Below are 17,325 nucleotides of genomic sequence, written 5' to 3'. Positions count from 1 at the left end.
GTGGCAAATTCCACATTACCTCACGGTAAAGAATGGTTGACTAGGACATGAAAATCCTCAAATATCAAGCTGTGAATGTTAAGGAACTTCTACGTCCCCAGTATCCACATGTATTCAAATCCCACAGGGAGGTACCAATGACTATAATAATCTGGAGTGTAAATGTGTTCACCCACAAAAATGTTTTCTTACCTTTGAAAACATTTTTTTTTCAGTATGGTTATATAGATAACTGCCAAAAACATATTATTTTACATGGAAATGTTTAAACAAGTGTCTCTGGGTTGAGAGATTCTATTAACTTATCTCTGGGTCAACAATGATTTACAATCAAATCTTTTTCATTGGTTTTACTTGAATGTGCGTTAAGTCGTATGACCCCTATTTATAAAGCTCCAAGCATGTTGCTGACTTTATCTACTTAATCTTATGCCTGCAGAAATGAAGCTAATCAAAGTAGAAGAATGGGCCCAGTGAAGATTTTAAGTGGTGGAGATATTAAATTCAGATGTGTCTTATCTGTGCTTTTAAAAAATATTGTTATACTCTTTCCTGTTGATCATTGTCTTAGCTCATAATTTCTGTGGATTATACTTCAATGAGTACATCCTGGTGTTCCAGGAACCTTTAAACAATAGTTTCGCTTTCCTACTGGCATCCGTATTGTCATCCATGATTGTTAGTGCTACTTCCTGTAGCTACGTTCAACTGTGAGTACTGAAGAACATTAACCTGAAGATTCTGCCCCATTCATTCATTCATTCATTCATCCATTCACTTATTCATTTCATAAACATTTATCATACTTACTGTGTGCTAAAATTAAAAGAATACTAATTTGAGGTCTTTGGCCAAAAGGAAAACCCATTCCCATAGGAGACATAGAAACAAGAATTTGTGTGCAATAAGATGTTGCAGGTGCTGAGATAGAAATCTGTGCAGTATGAGGGTGGGGCTTAAAATAGAGTGTGGGCAGTTGTAAGAGTGGGTTAGGAAAGGTTTCATTTCAAAATGAAAGACGGTGTTTGAGTTTTACTGTGCTAGCAGGTCAAATGACTCTTTCTCAGACTAAAATAATAGCAAAATAAAGCAGTTATGAATAACGATTTATAAAACATACAAGCCATATTAGAGAATGTAGATTTTAAGATGTTTGAGAACCATTAAGGCTCTTGATCAGGGAAGCAATCTTATCAGATTAGCATTTTAGTAAAATCACACTTTGTATAATAGATCTAATGGATGGAGGTGGCAAATTGGGGTCAGGGAGGACATTTAAGAAACCGTTGATGCCCTGGCAAGAGATGACTGTGGCTGACCTGAGGGAACTGAGAGAGCGTAATTGAATTAGAAAATTAACGCAGTTTTACGTATTTAATTCATTCTCGTCACAGAAGTGGCCCAGGGCAACGCCAAGGGAGATAAAATTTTAGTATAGTCCCATATTTGTCTGAGTTAAGTAGAGAACAAATATAAGAATGAGGTTATTTAATTTTTTAACCAACTTTTCAATTTAGGATTCCTAATATACATCATTTTCTATAACTTTGTCCTCTAGAATATTGATGGCAATCTGTTAAATTAGACTCTACTATCATGTGTTAGGTTGAAAAATACTTTGGTTTCTAGAAGTTCATTCTGTGGTCATCTTACCTAGGAGCACCACCAGCACCATCACCTCTGTTTTCTTCTCATCCCTGTGAATCATGTGACTCATGCGGCTACATATTTTCATAATGTTTTGCGCATTATGAAAGTAGATAGCCCAAGTGTTTACTGAGTAAAATCCTCAGTGAAAACTATATGAATATATATAATTAGAGCTCAAAAGCAAGAGGAAGAGAGATGGGGCATTTGACATCTGAAAGGAAATAAGTTATTTACACATGTACAGTTTACACTGTCTAGTTTTTCTGTAACTATTTATTTCATTTATTTAACAAACAAGAATCATCTCCATGACAACAACTACATTAAGTAGTGCGTATGCTCAATCTGGAGGTGGGGGGAGGGATGGCGGGGCCAGTTCTGGGAAATCTAGTTCTCATTCTTTCACAGATCTTCTAGAAGTCACATGGATTGACTGAGAGTCTCCCATCCTCTTTCATTTTCCTTTTACCAGAAAGATGCAGATTATGTTTGCAGGAACATGAAATCATGGGCAACTGGAAAGATCTCAATGAAATATCCCCTCTTACCACGATTTTAAGAATTGCATTTTAACGAATGCAAATTGGAGTGCAAGATGTAATCTCTTGCTGTGGTTAAACTCTGCCCTTGGAAAACTTCAACACAAACTCCAAACATGTATTTGAGACAGGATTGCCAGAACTCACGCTAACAAACAAATGGCTTTATGAGCAAAGGCATAATGCTTTTTAGAGTTTTTTTTTAAATTAAAAAAAATTTTTAACTAGGCTGTCTCACATCCATAGTGGCTTTTTGTTTCTCAGAAACTCTTCTTTAACTAGCTCTTTTCCTATATACATTTTTTTCAAGACACTCTCAAAGAATATTCAGTCAGTGTTTCCGGATTGTGTTCAAAACTGCTGCCACCTATCTAGGATTTAATTACTAAACTCCTGTAAGATAGCACAGTCCTGGGTCAAAAGCTATAAGGGCTTGAGGGAAAATCTTAAGTACTTACATTTCACTTTGGTATTTCAGATGAAATATGGACATAATGTGTTAATAAAATTGATAGCAAACACTGCTATTCCCTATTGACTGTCGTATTTGTCAATCAACTAACATATTGACTGGCAAATTAACAAATGTGGAATGGTAGATCAGTAACTCTAAGGATTAATGAAAATATCAAAGATTCATGAACATTGTGCTAAGTCAGAACATTTTGACCCTCTCATTAATTCAACAATGTTTTTCTCTCTGAGTTAAAATAAAATGTAAAACTGTTGACAAGGCTTCATAAGCAGCTAATGAAAGAGGCTCATATCTGGTCATAAATTATTCTTACTTTCTTTGCTTCTCTGGGTACTCATGATCCTATCTTCTGAGCAAACCATTCTGTCACTTCCTCCTGCATTCCCAGCACTGCCTGGAAGAACATGGAAAACCACATGAAATGATAGAAGATATAAACTATTACTTAAGTAGCACTTACTTCAAATCAAAGGCTCTTTATAAGAGCAATCTTCACTAGGATGAGAATTTATTGTTAAAAACAAAACTCAAACAGACTTGCCAAAAGCATCCAGCAAACAAATCTTCCTTCACCTACTCATCTTCTTAGCTTATATTCCCCACACCATCAGATGAAAATAATAATAATGGTTAATATTTACCTGAGCGCTCAACATGTGTCAGGCTCTTTTTAAACACTCATTCAACTCATTTAATCTACAAACCAATCTTATGTGGATTATTATCCCCATTTTATAGGTTAAGACTCCGATGCACGAAGTTAAGTTACTTGCCACTTACATAGCAAGAGAGTAGCAGATCAGGGATTCAAATCCAGGTGGTCTGACTACTAAGCAGTTAATCACTTTTTCATACTGTATAGGATTTGTTTATTGATAATATTCAATTTCTCAGAACACAGGTTGTAGCTACATGATGAGACATCTGAATATAAATCGAACAGCATACATCCTCAATCATGGGGTTCATAAAATATTATATTTGATTTTTTTTATCTTTGATTTCATGTTTGGTATCACTCACACAACTAGATAACCAGAGCAAACATAGCAATTATAAATATATTTTACATTGTTTGTTAAGGTTATTTATGGATGCATCTAGACTTTTTAAAAAAATATCATACTACATCTCTTTATTAGAATAGATAAACTCATGCAAGCATTAAATCTGAGCTGTGCAATATGGCAGCCACTAGCCAAATGTGGCTAAGTTAGTTGAAATTAAATCAAAGTAAAGTTTCAGTTCCTCAGTCACACTGCCACATTTTTATTACTATGGTACACGTGGCTAGTGGCTATTGTATGGAGCTGCACAAATCTAGAACATTTTCATCATCACAGAAATTTCTATTGGACAGCACTGCGTTAAGGCCGTATCTTTAGAGAATTATTTTCCAAACATGTTTTAAATGATAGTGTATTGGGCTTCTGGTTCAAAATGTTGCACTGAGTACATATGTTAGCGTCTTATCAAACCTAAGAATCCACTGAAATTAAAGTAGAGAAATCCAAAAATACATGAGACTTATGACAGCAGAGCAAAGGAAGATGAGGGGCACAAATAGCAGAGAAATTGCAAGAAATTTATGAAAGAAATAAAACATAAGGGGGTGAGTTGATAGGAGGAAGATGCAAAGAAAATTGCCTATCAACATAGGCTTCGTGAGAACCCTGGAGGAGACAGGGGCAAATTATATAATGGAATGCCTTAGAGGCTCTAGGTGTCCAGTCTGCAAGTGTGACAGGGATGGGGATGAGAAGTGGAGACTGAAAGCAAGGCCATTAATTGGAGTTCTGTTTGTGAAACTATTGCACCAGCCAGCAATCCTGTCCCCCTCGCTCACCTCTTCTGCAGTGACAGGCAACTTAGCATAGTAGCTTGATCCTTTCTAAAGGAATAAATGCATGGCTGGGGCAACCTCTGGGTGGATAACATTTACAATGTGACATGATGTAATCCTCATTCTGACACTCGAGGAGCTCACAGTCCACTAGCCACTTAGTTAACATTCCTGGCCTTGTCCCACATGGAGACCAGAAGGAATTTCTACTCCAAGCAAAGACTTGGCGGGAATGAAGTTGATTTCAAAACAGCCCAGGAAGCCTATAGCAGGTCCCCAATCTTTCTTCCTTAAGTATAAATGGAAAATTTAGCATCACAAGGCATATCAGAAACACCAAAACATGGAAGACTAAGATAAATCTACAGAAAAGCTGATACCAGAAGAAAGAGATAAAACAACAAAAAGAACTTTAAAAATTCCAAATGATAGACCCAGAGAAGTTGAAAATATACCTAAATAAGAAGAATCTGCCATGAAAAGAAAATAAGAGTATAAAAAAGAGCTACCAAAGATTAAAAATATGATTTCTGTAATTAAAAATGAAATTGTTGATTAGACAATAGAATCAATGGCGTTTCCCAAAAGTAAAACAATAATAAGATAAATAGAAGGAAAATATGAGTAAATGAAGAAAAGGATGGAAGATTGTTTAAAATGTTCAATATCCAACTGATAGGGGCTTCAGATAGAAAAATAAAAGAAAGAAGTAGGGAGGAAATTATTAAAGACAGACAATGTCTGGGGATCTCCCTGTGGAGTAATGGTTAAGTTCGACGCACTCTGATTTGGCAGCCCAGGTTGGTGGGTTTGAATCCCAGGTGCGGACCTCCACCATTCATCAGCCGTGCTATGGCGACAACTCATATACAAAATAGAGGAAGACTGGCACAGATGTCAGCTCAGGGTTAATTTTCCTCAAGCCAAAAAAAGGGGAGATTAGCAACAGATGGTAGCTCAGGACAAATCTTCCTCAGCAAAAAATAAATAAATAAATAAAAAGACAATGTCTGGATGACATAAGGCATTAGATTGAGAAAAAAAAAAAAATCAGAGCTTATTACATCCCTGATGAAATTTCAGAAAAAAATGTGTATAAAGAGAGAAAACAAACATTAAAACAGATTACTTACAAAGGAATGGATGTCAAACTGGCTTCAATCTTCTTGTCAACAACAGTGGGCACTGGAAGACAGTGGAGTAATGTCTTTAAGGTTCTAAGGAAAAGGATTTTTCAACCTAGAATATCATACTTAATCCAATTATCATTCAAACATAAGAGAAGTTAAGTGCTCTATAAGTTTTCCTTCAATGTATTCTTTTTTAGGAAGTTACAAAGGAATGTGCTATGAACAAACGAGAACATAGAACAAATGAAGCCATAAATTAGACCACAATAGATTCAACCCAGACTGAGTAGGAGCAAGCCTATAGGATGAAGGTCGGCCGTAGACCTTGAGAGTAACCTGAGCAGGATAGAGCAGGAAGATAGAGGGCTCAGGGGGTTGTCTCCAGGGGGAAAAGAAGATAATTTAAATAGGTTAGATAGAATAATTGAAAGTTTGAAGAACTTGAGGATACTCTAATGTCTCATGATAAATGGAGGAAAAAAAAAGAAAGGCAATTAGGAATCCAGGAAAAGGAAGCTGTGTAATAAAACATCTGTGGTCCAAATATGAAGCAACATTAAAATGTAAAATATGAATCAATCAATGAGGTGGGGAGAAACATCATCTTTCCACCTTGAGGCTACGGCCTCTTCCCTCTGAGTGATTCAGAAGTTTCCAATGAGATCTCGCAAGATGTAGTGTGTGCTTGGATTAAAACAGATAGCTAAAAAAGTCTCACAGAAACGTTAGATTTTATATTTAATATGAAATAAATATAGAATATCAATCGTATATCGAGTATATAACAAAATGCATAACACAACACAGGCTTACAAGTGTATAGATAACATAGAACGTAGTTAGTTGGTAAGCACTGACAATTCATACATCGGAACACCTTTCATACCATTTCACTGCATTTTACGGTTTGTCATAGCATTTCGTAAAGGTGGATTCTAACAACAACATGATGACATGATGTCTTAGTCAGTTTGGGCTACCATAACAAAATAGCATAGTTTGGGTGGCTTAAACAGCAGACGTTTATTTTCTCACAATTCTGGAGGTTAAAAGTCTAAGATTCAGGTTCCAGCATGATCATTCTGGTGTGGGCTCCCCCCTTGGGTTGCAGAGGCCACCTTTTTGCTTTCTGCAAACATGGAGAGAGAGAGGGAGGGAGCAAGCTTTCTGGTGTCTTCTTATAAGGGCCCTAATACCATCATGAGAGCCCCACTCTCACAACCTCAGCTAACCCTAATTCCTTCTCAAAGACCTCATCTCCAAAGACTGTCACATTGGAGGTTAGGGCTTCAACATATGGATTTTGGGGGGACACATTCAGTCTATAAAACATGAGTTTAACATTTTCATGTCCCTATAATTTTAGAAGAAAAATAATACCAGCATCATTTTAAACTAAAGGAATATTTAAAAACTAGTATTCCATGAAACACAGCTTGGAAAATGGTGTTTTAGCATAAAATTTTAAGACAACCAGAATTACAGATTCTCCTATGAAACCTTTTTTTCTTACTCTTAGTGAGGTCTGCCCTTGATCTCCACTGCTGAATTTATAAATATATACAATGTTCTGTATCCATCTGGTTAAGTTTCCAAAATCTGATTTTCACTACAACCTTGGGCCAAACATTTTAGAGTGTTAAACTTGAGAACCAGTGTTGCTTTCATAATCCTCTTAGCTAATGGTTTGTTATTGGGAGCATGCTGAAAACAATAGTTTAAAATATAAAAAATATGTTGGAAATTGATTTAAGAGAACATTAATCTACTTTAAAACTGTATTTTCAGAAATCAATACATTTTGATGCGTAATTAGAGATGTGGCATATAATTTTAATACTACATTTTTGATATACTTCAATGAGCAAAATACGGTTAATTATAGAACAATATAACAAAATAATTACTGAAGTTGTAACTTTGTATTAAAAAATGTTTTTGGTATAGACTTGTTCATTACTTGTTACACTTACAGTGCTTACCACTTATATATTATTTTATGCTATCCAGTTTGTAGAGGAGTAATTCTGCTAAATGCTAACTGGTATGATCTTATAAGTAATAATAAAAAATACTTAGCAGGAGTACTTCCTTATGTGGATAAATAAATTTTAGCTGCCTGTCAATTTGCTATCTATTGATAATATTATTTCATAACTAAATTGTTGTTGAGTGCTAACTTTTTTTGGCCAAGAAAACTATCACTAACTATTCTAGTTCTAACCCTTCGGTGTATTTCTATGCTAAAGGTTGCAAGCAAGGTATATATGTGTGAGGTCAGGCTCGCTTTGACTGGGATGCTTCCACTAAACCCAAGCCTTCTAAGTGGCCTTTTCCATACAATGGTTGTCTTGCTCTTTCTAGGTGATGATGCCAGGGAGGCAGTGAAACACGGTTTGGATGGGATCTTGGTGTCAAATCATGGGGCTCGACAACTCGATGGGGTGCCAGCCACCGTGAGTTTCAGCAAATGCCGGGATTTCTCTTTGGAGTTCTCATTTCTATCACAGCTTTGACTATCTCTGTGTCTGCCTCTTCTCCGTGTATATTTTTGTGTGAACACTCAAGGTAAAATATGTGTGAATATATGAGATCTCAGATTTTAAGTTTAATGGCATATAACTACCTAAATTAGATCATTAATTAGTCCAATACATTTATTTGTAAACTTTTATAAAAGTCCCTGTTAAACAATAAGTCCTTTGTGGGCAGGGGTTATTCTTGTATTTATAGGATCACTGATGGGTATAATGTGAACTGGAGTATGAAACAAATGATCTTGCCATGAGAATCCAAAGAAGAGGAGCTAACAGACAATTGTAATTACAAAAAGCTTAGGTGGAGTTTGAGAGCATTGGTACAACTGTGACAAGAAGTCAGGAGGAGGGAAAGGCTGGAATTTCCTGTGGATCTGGGGGTTGGAAAGCTGCAGAAAGAAGGTGGGTGGGTGCGAGAAGGAGATAGAAATCCTATGGCTCAGGGGAGGGAAGGTTGGCCGGAAACAGGCGGTTCTGCTTGAGCTGTGACCTACCTTGGCTGCACATTAGAATCACCTGGGGAACTCTAAAGAATCCCAGTGCCAAGGCTGTGCCCAAGATCAATTCATCAGAATCTCTGGGGTTGGGGGGCGTAGGGACCAGTATTTTTTAAAGCTACCCAGGAAATTCCAATGTGCATGTATGGTTTTTTCACACTGTACACACTGAGGCAAATCAGAGTCCAGAATCTAGGTATAAAAGTAAACTAAACTGACTGGAAAGGTGTGGGACTGAGTAAGAACTGTAAAGGAGAGCAGTTAGCCCCAAGAGGGCCAAGAGTTAGGGAGACCAACAGAGGCAGTAGGGCAGATTTTAAGATCAAGGATTGTGGGCCCAGAAATGGATCAAAAGTCCTGGGGACAGACACGTATCCTGGAGTGGACTTCATGGATCCGTGATTCAGAATGGGGGCCAGGAGCTGTCAGTGGGGTAGGGTGAAATGTTAAAAAAGGAGTTCTCTTACATGCTGTCTACTTGTAGAGACTTGGCCAATGTTCTTTTAGATGAGGCAATTGTGTTGTAGGTGCCTTTCACCTCTGCTCTGTCCCTGGGTGGACCCCTGATTTTAGAAGTGTGAGCCTAAATGTGGAATGGGAAAGAGTAGGATGTGTTTGAGGATTACCAAGTAATCCATTTTGTTTGTAGTGTCTGGTGAGACTGAGGAAGTCCTGGGAAATATGCCAGCCTGGAGAGGTGCAGGAGGGGCTCCTTGAATATTAGGAGTCAGTGGCTATGCAATAGAAGAGCCTTGATTTAGCAGCACTAAGTCATATAAATTGGATTATGTCATCCCAGGAGGCAGGAAGATCAGTTAGTTGGCCTGGATAATTGTGATAGCCAAGGAAAAGAGAGAAGGGCTCAAACTGTGACCCTGCAGAGGGAATTAATTTCTGCTCCAAACCTTAGTTTCCTCACATTTTAAAGTTTAAACATAATTAGATTATTTTTTTGGTGACTTTAAACTTCAATATTCAGTAATCTGATTTATTATAGGCAAAGTAAGCTAGCATCATGTAACAAAACTTGAAAAAATATATTTACAAAATAATGTGGGTGGGCTTTCCAGACCACCATCTCTGAACTGGATCATTTATATGCATTTCCCTTCTTTTATCAGAATGGTTCAGTCAAAGTTATTATATGGATGGCTTTAATTCGGATGAGCAGTTGAATTTATTCAAACAACTGGAAGTAGAGTAGAACAAATAATTTAGTCAAGTAGCCATGGATTATTATTTCATTGAACTAGCAGGTTGCTTTAGCTAAATCCATTGACCAGTTGTGTAGGTCGTAGGGTAGATTAAATGACTACAGAGGACTACTGGGTGGACATATTTGTACTTACAGTTTTTTCTGAAGCACTAATGGTAGGAACGAACCAAGTCTTTGCACACTGAATGATCACACAGTCAAGAATTTAAATCATAAAATTGGAAGTTTTTAGCCCTTTCCGAGTCAGCTTGACTTATAGAGACTCATCTTTTTAGATGATATTAAATGTTACCTGCAGGTAAACAGAGGTGGAGAGTGAAGACCTCTGGGCAGAGAGAAGAAGTTGGTCACAGCTCAAGGCTTTTTCGCAGATTTATGCTTCTCATGTATGAAGACATAGACTTAGTGTGCAGGCCAAATTAAGTTTGTTTTCTAAAAATAAAATCTAAATCTACTGAAATCAAATCTAACTAGATTTTAAGGGAAAAATATCTAAATAGTGTGGTTTATTTCCCTCTGGCTGAGGGGATATGGAAATTTATCTAAAAGGGCTTTTTGAGCTGTGGTCTCGAAGACTGTTTTTAAAAAAACAATGACCCTCCCCTTTGCATGCTGTGTGCAAGAGAGATGCTTACTTGAGTCTTGCTTCATACTTCAGAGCAAATTTAAGGCCCATGATGGTGAGAGAAATGTGAGAAAGGATTCAGTTTATGGTGAAGATGTTTTTCCCTCAGCCTGCGGGTTTTGAGGTGAGTGGCAAAAGGCTTGAAGGAGGCTGTTGTGTAAAATTTTTCAGTAGATGCACAGAAGGCTTTGCTGTCCTGCAGATTCTGTGACATCATAAGTCAGAGCCAAAAAGGCAGAGTGATGTCATGGGAAGAGCACTGAAATGGGAGTCCAGAGTCTTGGGTTCAAGTCCTTGTCTTGCTTTTTCTAAGGGGTGAGGGCTGAGTGAGCAAGTTGCTCAGACTTTTCAGCCTGAGCCTCTTCATAGTGTTGTGTTGGTTGCAAAAAGAGAGTAGCTGGACTACCTGATTTCTACATTTCTACAAATCACAGAGCTCCCGTGGATGGAGAAATATTTATCACTAGGAGTCCGAGAACAGGAGTTTAACTTCAGTTCGTCTTAATATCATACTATGGAGAACCACTGCGAGACCTCTGCTATACCCAAAAGGAGTTAAAAATTCACTTCATGTCAAGGTCCTTACCCTCAAGGTAGTAACATGCCAAGACTGGTTTTGAAGTAATTAGAGAACAATGTGACAGAATCAAATTGATTTCCCAAAGCCGTAGTACTGAAATATCTCAACCTGGGGCCTAATGACAGAATCTCTGGAGTCTTTGAACTCTAGGAGCATTTTTTTTTCATTTTTACATTTTTATTTTAATGATAACTGGACCCAAACTACCTTAAGCTTGAAAATACGACATTCTTTTCCAGTGAAAATTCTCAACTGCGAAACATTTTCATAAAATAAGTATTTGGGTTGTTAAGACAGGGGTTTCCAAAACTGGGGCCTTGACTGTGTTCTGTGAGATCTAAGAGATTTTATTTTTCCTTTTAAAAGGGATCTATGCAGTTCTACCTTTGAGAAACACTTGATGTACCAGTTAGCTTTTGCTGTGTTACAAAGCACTCTGAAACCAACTGGCCAAAACTCAATAGCCATTTATTCATGTCACAATTTTGTGAGTTGGCAATTTGGGCTGAGATCTGCTGGGAGGTTTTTCTGGTATTAGCTGTGCACACTCATATGCGTCTGTGGTCAGCTGCTGGGTCTACCAAGACAGTCTGGTATAGGATGACCTCAGCAGGGACAGCTCTGCATTGTCACACACCTGGCACATTAGGTAGGCTGGTTCTCATGAGGTGGCAGATATCCTAGAGAGTAAGTGCAAGCATGCAAGGCCTCTTGAGATCTAAGCTTAGAATAGGCACACTGTCACTCCTCTGGTGTTCTGTTAGTGAAAGCGAGTCACAAGCCTGGTTCGGATTCAAGGGGTGGGGAAATAGACTCTTCTGGGCCCATTTCTCCCCCATGATGGGAGGAGCTTAAATGCCACGTTGCAAGAAAATGAAGACAGGGAGGGAAATAATTGCAGCCATTTTTGCAACTGCAAACAATCAGCCCAGCCTAGATGGACCAGTGATTCTCTAAGCGCATTTAGTAGAAACACCCCCAGAGCTGCCTGGTGAAGTGTGGTGGGTGGGGTAGCGTAGAGAGAGTCAGGGGAGGATTTATGGGCAGTGGCTTGGACTCTGTCTCCTTTCGCTTTTAGGTAAAGCAGTTCTGGCTTTATCTGCTTTTGTTCGTGCGCTGCTGCTTTGGTTTGAAACCTTTAAAGGGTTCCACGCCTAAAATGTCAGAAATCAGGAGTGTCACAATGGATGTTAGAGGGAAAGAAAAGAAAGGTGGGAACTCCCTGTGAGTGAAAGTTTTGTGGGACAGGGAGCATCCTGGAAGAGTGTGACTTGAGCAGGAATGGGAAAGAGGAGTCTCTTTGTGAGTCGGATCCCTGTGGCATACTTCTTGAATCTCTGTTGGGTTCTTTTCGGATCCCTTAAACCACTTGGCATAATGCCTCGAATATACCAGGTCCTCGATAAAGTGTTTGATAAGTCAATGAATGGATGGATGAGTGAGTAACAGCATGTTGGGATCTTACCGCATTTTCCTGTAGATTAACCCCACTGGAGTTAAGCCCACAATTAGTTGTCTAAAGAACCACTAAGGAAAGAAAAGCTGAAATGAATGGTCTCTTAGATGTGTAGCAAGCTGAAAAGAGGAAATATAACTCATAAAATAGTGGATATTTCTACTATGTTTATTTATTTAATCTCCTCTGATCAGAATTATTCTCTGAAATATATAACCAGTAAAACTGCAGCTACAGAAAGAGGAGGAGGCTAGAAATGCTCAGCAATGGACAGAACATCCTTGTCCACAGACACATGAAACACCAGTCTGGGCTCCGTTTTATAACCCAGGATTCACATTTTAAGTGTCCTTATTAGTTTCCTTTTAGGCCAGGTTGGGCGTTGGAAATAACCTAAACAGACTTGATTTACGTGACTTTGAAAATGTGTATTGAATCCAAGCTAGCTAGTATTTTTCTTTGGTTCTGGTTTCCAATGGGGAAATATGCTTAATTACAGCTTGCATCATCACTTGGAAATTGTAGCATTTATATGTTGATGTAACTTGCCTGACTGTAAAAGGAGGACTATGTATAGGTAAAGGGACGTATGTAAATGGATCCAATGCATGTTTGGCAAGGCGGAAAAGCCAAAAGGAAAAGGGGAAAATCACATTACCTGCCAAACATTTAGGGGCCGCACGCCAAATATTGCCTTCACTTCCTCCAAATCTATAGCCAGCTTTGGTCGTCAGGCTTTTACATAAAACTTTCTTTAAGTTTAGCCTCTAAAATTTTAGGGGAGAAGAGGGAAAGCCTTGGAGTGATTTCAGCACCATTATTTCTAGAAAAACTGAACTTGAATGTGTGGTAGCTTCTTCAGCATGCATTTTAAATGGGAATTGGATTTAATTTTGTATTTAAATATTTTGGGATGAATCTGGGTAATTTTTACAGATTTTGACCTTGGGAATTGTTTCCATTCCCAAATGCAAAGATTTACATCAAAGTAGCCAGCTGTATCAGCTATTAGCCATTACCAGTATTGGCTAGTAGCCAACTATATTAACTGTTGCCACGTGATGCTATAAAACAAAAGATTCCAAACTCAGTGATTTAAATCAACAGTCATTTATTCCCATAAGCTTTGTGTCCACTGGGGGTCTGCTGATCTGGACTTGGTACTGGTTAGGTGGCTCTGCTCCAAGTTTCATGTCCAGCTGGGTTTGGCTGGGCTAGCTCTGCTTCCTGAATATTTATCCTGGGGCCCCAGCTAAAGGGGAAACATTGCCCAGGGAGTGCTGCTATCATGGCAAATGGCACAGGGGCAAAAGAAAGTTGAAATGCATGAGATCACTTAAGGCCTATGCCCAGAAATGGCACTCTTACACCTCTGCTCACATGTTATTGGCCAAAGTAGTTTGCAAGGCCACGGCCAATGTCAAGTAGGGGGCAAATGCACTCTGTTTCTTTTAGCGGGAAACACTTCAAAGTTGCCTTGGAAAAGGAGTGGGTTCAGAGAGGTGTGAAGGCTGAGGAACAATAATGCAATCCACCAGATCAACCTCTATGAGCATCTTGTATTCTCTGGTGCTAATATGAGCCCATCATCAATTGCCAATCAAGACAAGGACCTTCAAGGTGCATATGGTCATATTCCTTTAAAAGCAAGAAAACTATTTTCATGGTGAGTTCTCTAATGTATAGCTGGATGTAAAGCATGTTGGATGGGGAAATCAGAGGACTAAGGTTTTCAATACTAGCTGTGTTCGCATTTTAATACACCACTTGTTCCACTATCCACTGAATATGAGTTTTAACAATCAATTGTCAATGAGTAAGTAATGTTCAGAATAATTTATATGAGCAAGATACTTCATTTACTTTTATGTATTTTATAAAAAATAGCTATAAAAGGTCATTACATGTTTTCAAATTGTGTTTATATTTTTTTAAATTGTGATCTTTAATTTTGACCATCAGGAACAGAAAAAAAATTTGGGCTTTGAAAGAAAAATGAGCCAATTCCAAATTTAGTTGGCTTTTTAGTTACTAGTATTTGCACTTTGTTTTTGTCAGAAGGGAGTAATTTTACTGTTGATTCCAAACCTTCTTAGCTTCTTTCACTCTAAACCTAGTCGGAAGGTGAGTGGCCTTTGGAGCTTGGGTTAGGTAACAATTCAACATGCGTAGTGTCACATCATTGACCTTTTCTCTCCACAGATTGATGCTCTGCCAGAAATTGTGGAGGCTGTGGAAGGGAAGGTGGAAGTCTTCCTTGATGGGGGTGTGCGGAAAGGCACTGATGTTCTGAAAGCTCTGGCCCTAGGAGCCAAGGCTGTGTTTGTGGGGAGACCGATCATTTGGGGCTTGGCTTCCCAGGTAATTGCAGGACAAAGAAATAAATATATAAAACAGGGCGATTTGACAGTGAAATAAATAAGTGAATCAAGTCAGACTGACTTACCTAAAAGATCTGTATCTTTTACTTGCTTAGGGAGAGAAAGGTGTTCAAGATGTCCTTGAGATACTAAAGGAAGAATTCCGATTGGCCATGGCTCTGAGTGGTAAGACTTGTCATTCTCATTTACAACTTTCTTTTCTTCTAGTGGTCTTTAAGCCAGGCTCCTTGGTGGAGAGAAGTCAATTTAAGGGGGAAGAGGATGGAATCATTTGGGGTGTAATTAAATTCAAAGTTGGCTTTATATTTACAGCTTTTGTGTAGAGCACGCTCTGAACTGAGGAACTCTACAGTGTGCTTAGTCTGTACCGGTCACTTAGCCTCTATCTTTGGCAGTCTTATCAGGGATATTTGGGTGAATATGACTACCTTAAGGGTAAATGCTACATCAGACTCTTCCTCATTTCATAACTAATGAGCAATTAAGCTAACTGGCTAGTCAACACCTCCACTTGGATGTCTAAGTGGCATCTCAAACTCTACCTGTCCAAAACTGAACTGCTAACTTTTCCTATTAAACCTCCTTCACCTGTAGACTCTCTAATCTCAGTTCACGTTAATATCATTGTTTCAGTTGCTCAGATCAAAAATCTCGAGTCATTCTTGACTCTTCTGTCATACTCTCACGTCCACAGGGGCTCTATCTGCAAAATATAATCAAAATCTGACCTCACTCACCACCTCCGCTGCACCACTCTGGCTGGAGCCATCACCATCTCTCTTCATCTTCGATATTGCAGTAGTCTCTCTGTGTATCCTTCCCATCATCATCTCGCTTCCCTTGGGTATTGCAGGTCTGTCTGTCTATCCTTGCCTCCTCCCCCTCCCAGCCTATTCTCATGGCAGTCAGAATGATCTTCTTAAACATTAATTCAGGTCATGTCACTCTTCTGATCAGAACCCTCCAACTAGTTTACTCAGAGTAAATGCCAAAGTCCTTACAATGGTCTATGAGGCCTTAAGTGCTTTGACCTCTGTCACTTCTCTGACCTCAACTCCTACTACTATCACCGTTGCTTATTCTGCTCAGGCCACATTTGCCTCCCTGTTGTTCCTGGAGGCTCCTCCCCCAGATATCTACATGGCTAACTCCCTTGCGTCTTTCAAGTCTTTACTTAAATCATATCTCAAAGGGTGCCATACTGACTGCCCTGTTAAAAATGGCAATTCACCCTCCACCCACCTACTCAACTTCTAGTTTTCTTTCCCTGTTATTTCATTCTTTTTCCATCACACCTATCATATCATCTATCATGTAATTTACTTTTTAAATTACATGTATTATGTATTATCTGTTTCCTCTCTAGAATATAAGAAGCACAAGGCAGGGATTTTTGCTGTCTTCACTGCAGAATTTCCAGTGTCTAGAGCAGTGCCTGGCACATAAACAATATTTGCTGAAGGAATGAATAAATAAATAAGCACCATTATTACTAGTAACTGATTTAAATTTGCCTCAGAACGAACCTCTAGATGCAAAGAATGACCTTGAGTTAATTATCAGCTCCCCAATTGTGAAGGTAATGAGGGTTTCCTTTTTTATGATCCGTATCATCCAGCTTGTCCCCATAGATAGGATTCCTGAGATCAATGGTCTACTCACTACTGTTCTGAGTCTGTGGACACAGCCTCAGTGAGAAGAATGCCATTCTGTGAATCCTCACTGCGCATTTTAATTTGCTACAGACATATCCTAAAAGAGAGCTTTCAGCCGCTGACTCTCTATTAAATGTGGCAGAAAGAATATACTCTTTGTGTTAATAAAAATATGTGCCAGTCATTTTGTGTTAAGGACTGTTTAGGTAATAAAAATGGTCTCATGCCACATAAGATTTGGCAAGCTTACCTTGAATCATAAACCTTACATTTGTCAAGTTTTACATTCCTTGGGAAAACGATTACCTGCCTGATTATTATTGCATTCATTTCATATTAAATGTATGCATTATTTTTTCAGGGTGCCAGAATGTGAAAGTCATCGACAAGACATTGGTGAGGAAAAATCCTTTGGCCGTTTCCAAGATCTGACAGTGCACAATATTTTCCCATCTGTATTATTTTTTTTTTGGCACGTGTTACTTGACAAAGAGACACTGTGCAGAGGGTGACCACAGTCTGTAATTCCCCACTTCGATACAAAGGGTGTCGTTCTTCTCCAACAAAATAGCAATCCCTTTTAGTTCATTGCTTTTGACTTTTCAATGAGTGTCCTAGGAACCTTTTAGAAAGAAATGGACTTGAATCCTGGAAATATATTAACTGTTAAAAAGAAAACATTGAAAATGTGTTTAGACAACGTCATCTTCTGGCAGGCTAGAGTGCTGAAAACCGAAAGAT

General features: G+C 38.5%; 1 protein-coding gene across 1 annotated transcript in view; it reads left to right on the top strand.

Moving 5' to 3' along the window:
- Positions 1-17,016, top strand: part of HAO1 (hydroxyacid oxidase 1) — a 50,968-nt gene extending 33,952 nt beyond the window's left edge. Inside the window, exons 5-8 of the mRNA XM_004433767.3 lie at positions 8,002-8,093; positions 14,751-14,909; positions 15,025-15,094; positions 16,946-17,016. Coding sequence (XP_004433824.1) covers positions 8,002-8,093; positions 14,751-14,909; positions 15,025-15,094; positions 16,946-17,016 — 392 coding nt within the window. The remainder of the gene's footprint in view (positions 1-8,001; positions 8,094-14,750; positions 14,910-15,024; positions 15,095-16,945) is intronic.
- The last annotated feature ends 309 nt before the right edge of the window (positions 17,017-17,325 follow it).

The sequence above is a fragment of the Ceratotherium simum genome, chromosome 21 (assembly GCF_057802395.1).
Source record: "Ceratotherium simum simum isolate JZ-2026a chromosome 21, ASM5780239v1, whole genome shotgun sequence".
NCBI lineage: Eukaryota > Metazoa > Chordata > Mammalia > Perissodactyla > Rhinocerotidae > Ceratotherium > Ceratotherium simum.
This window is presented reverse-complemented; position numbering and strand designations above follow the sequence as displayed.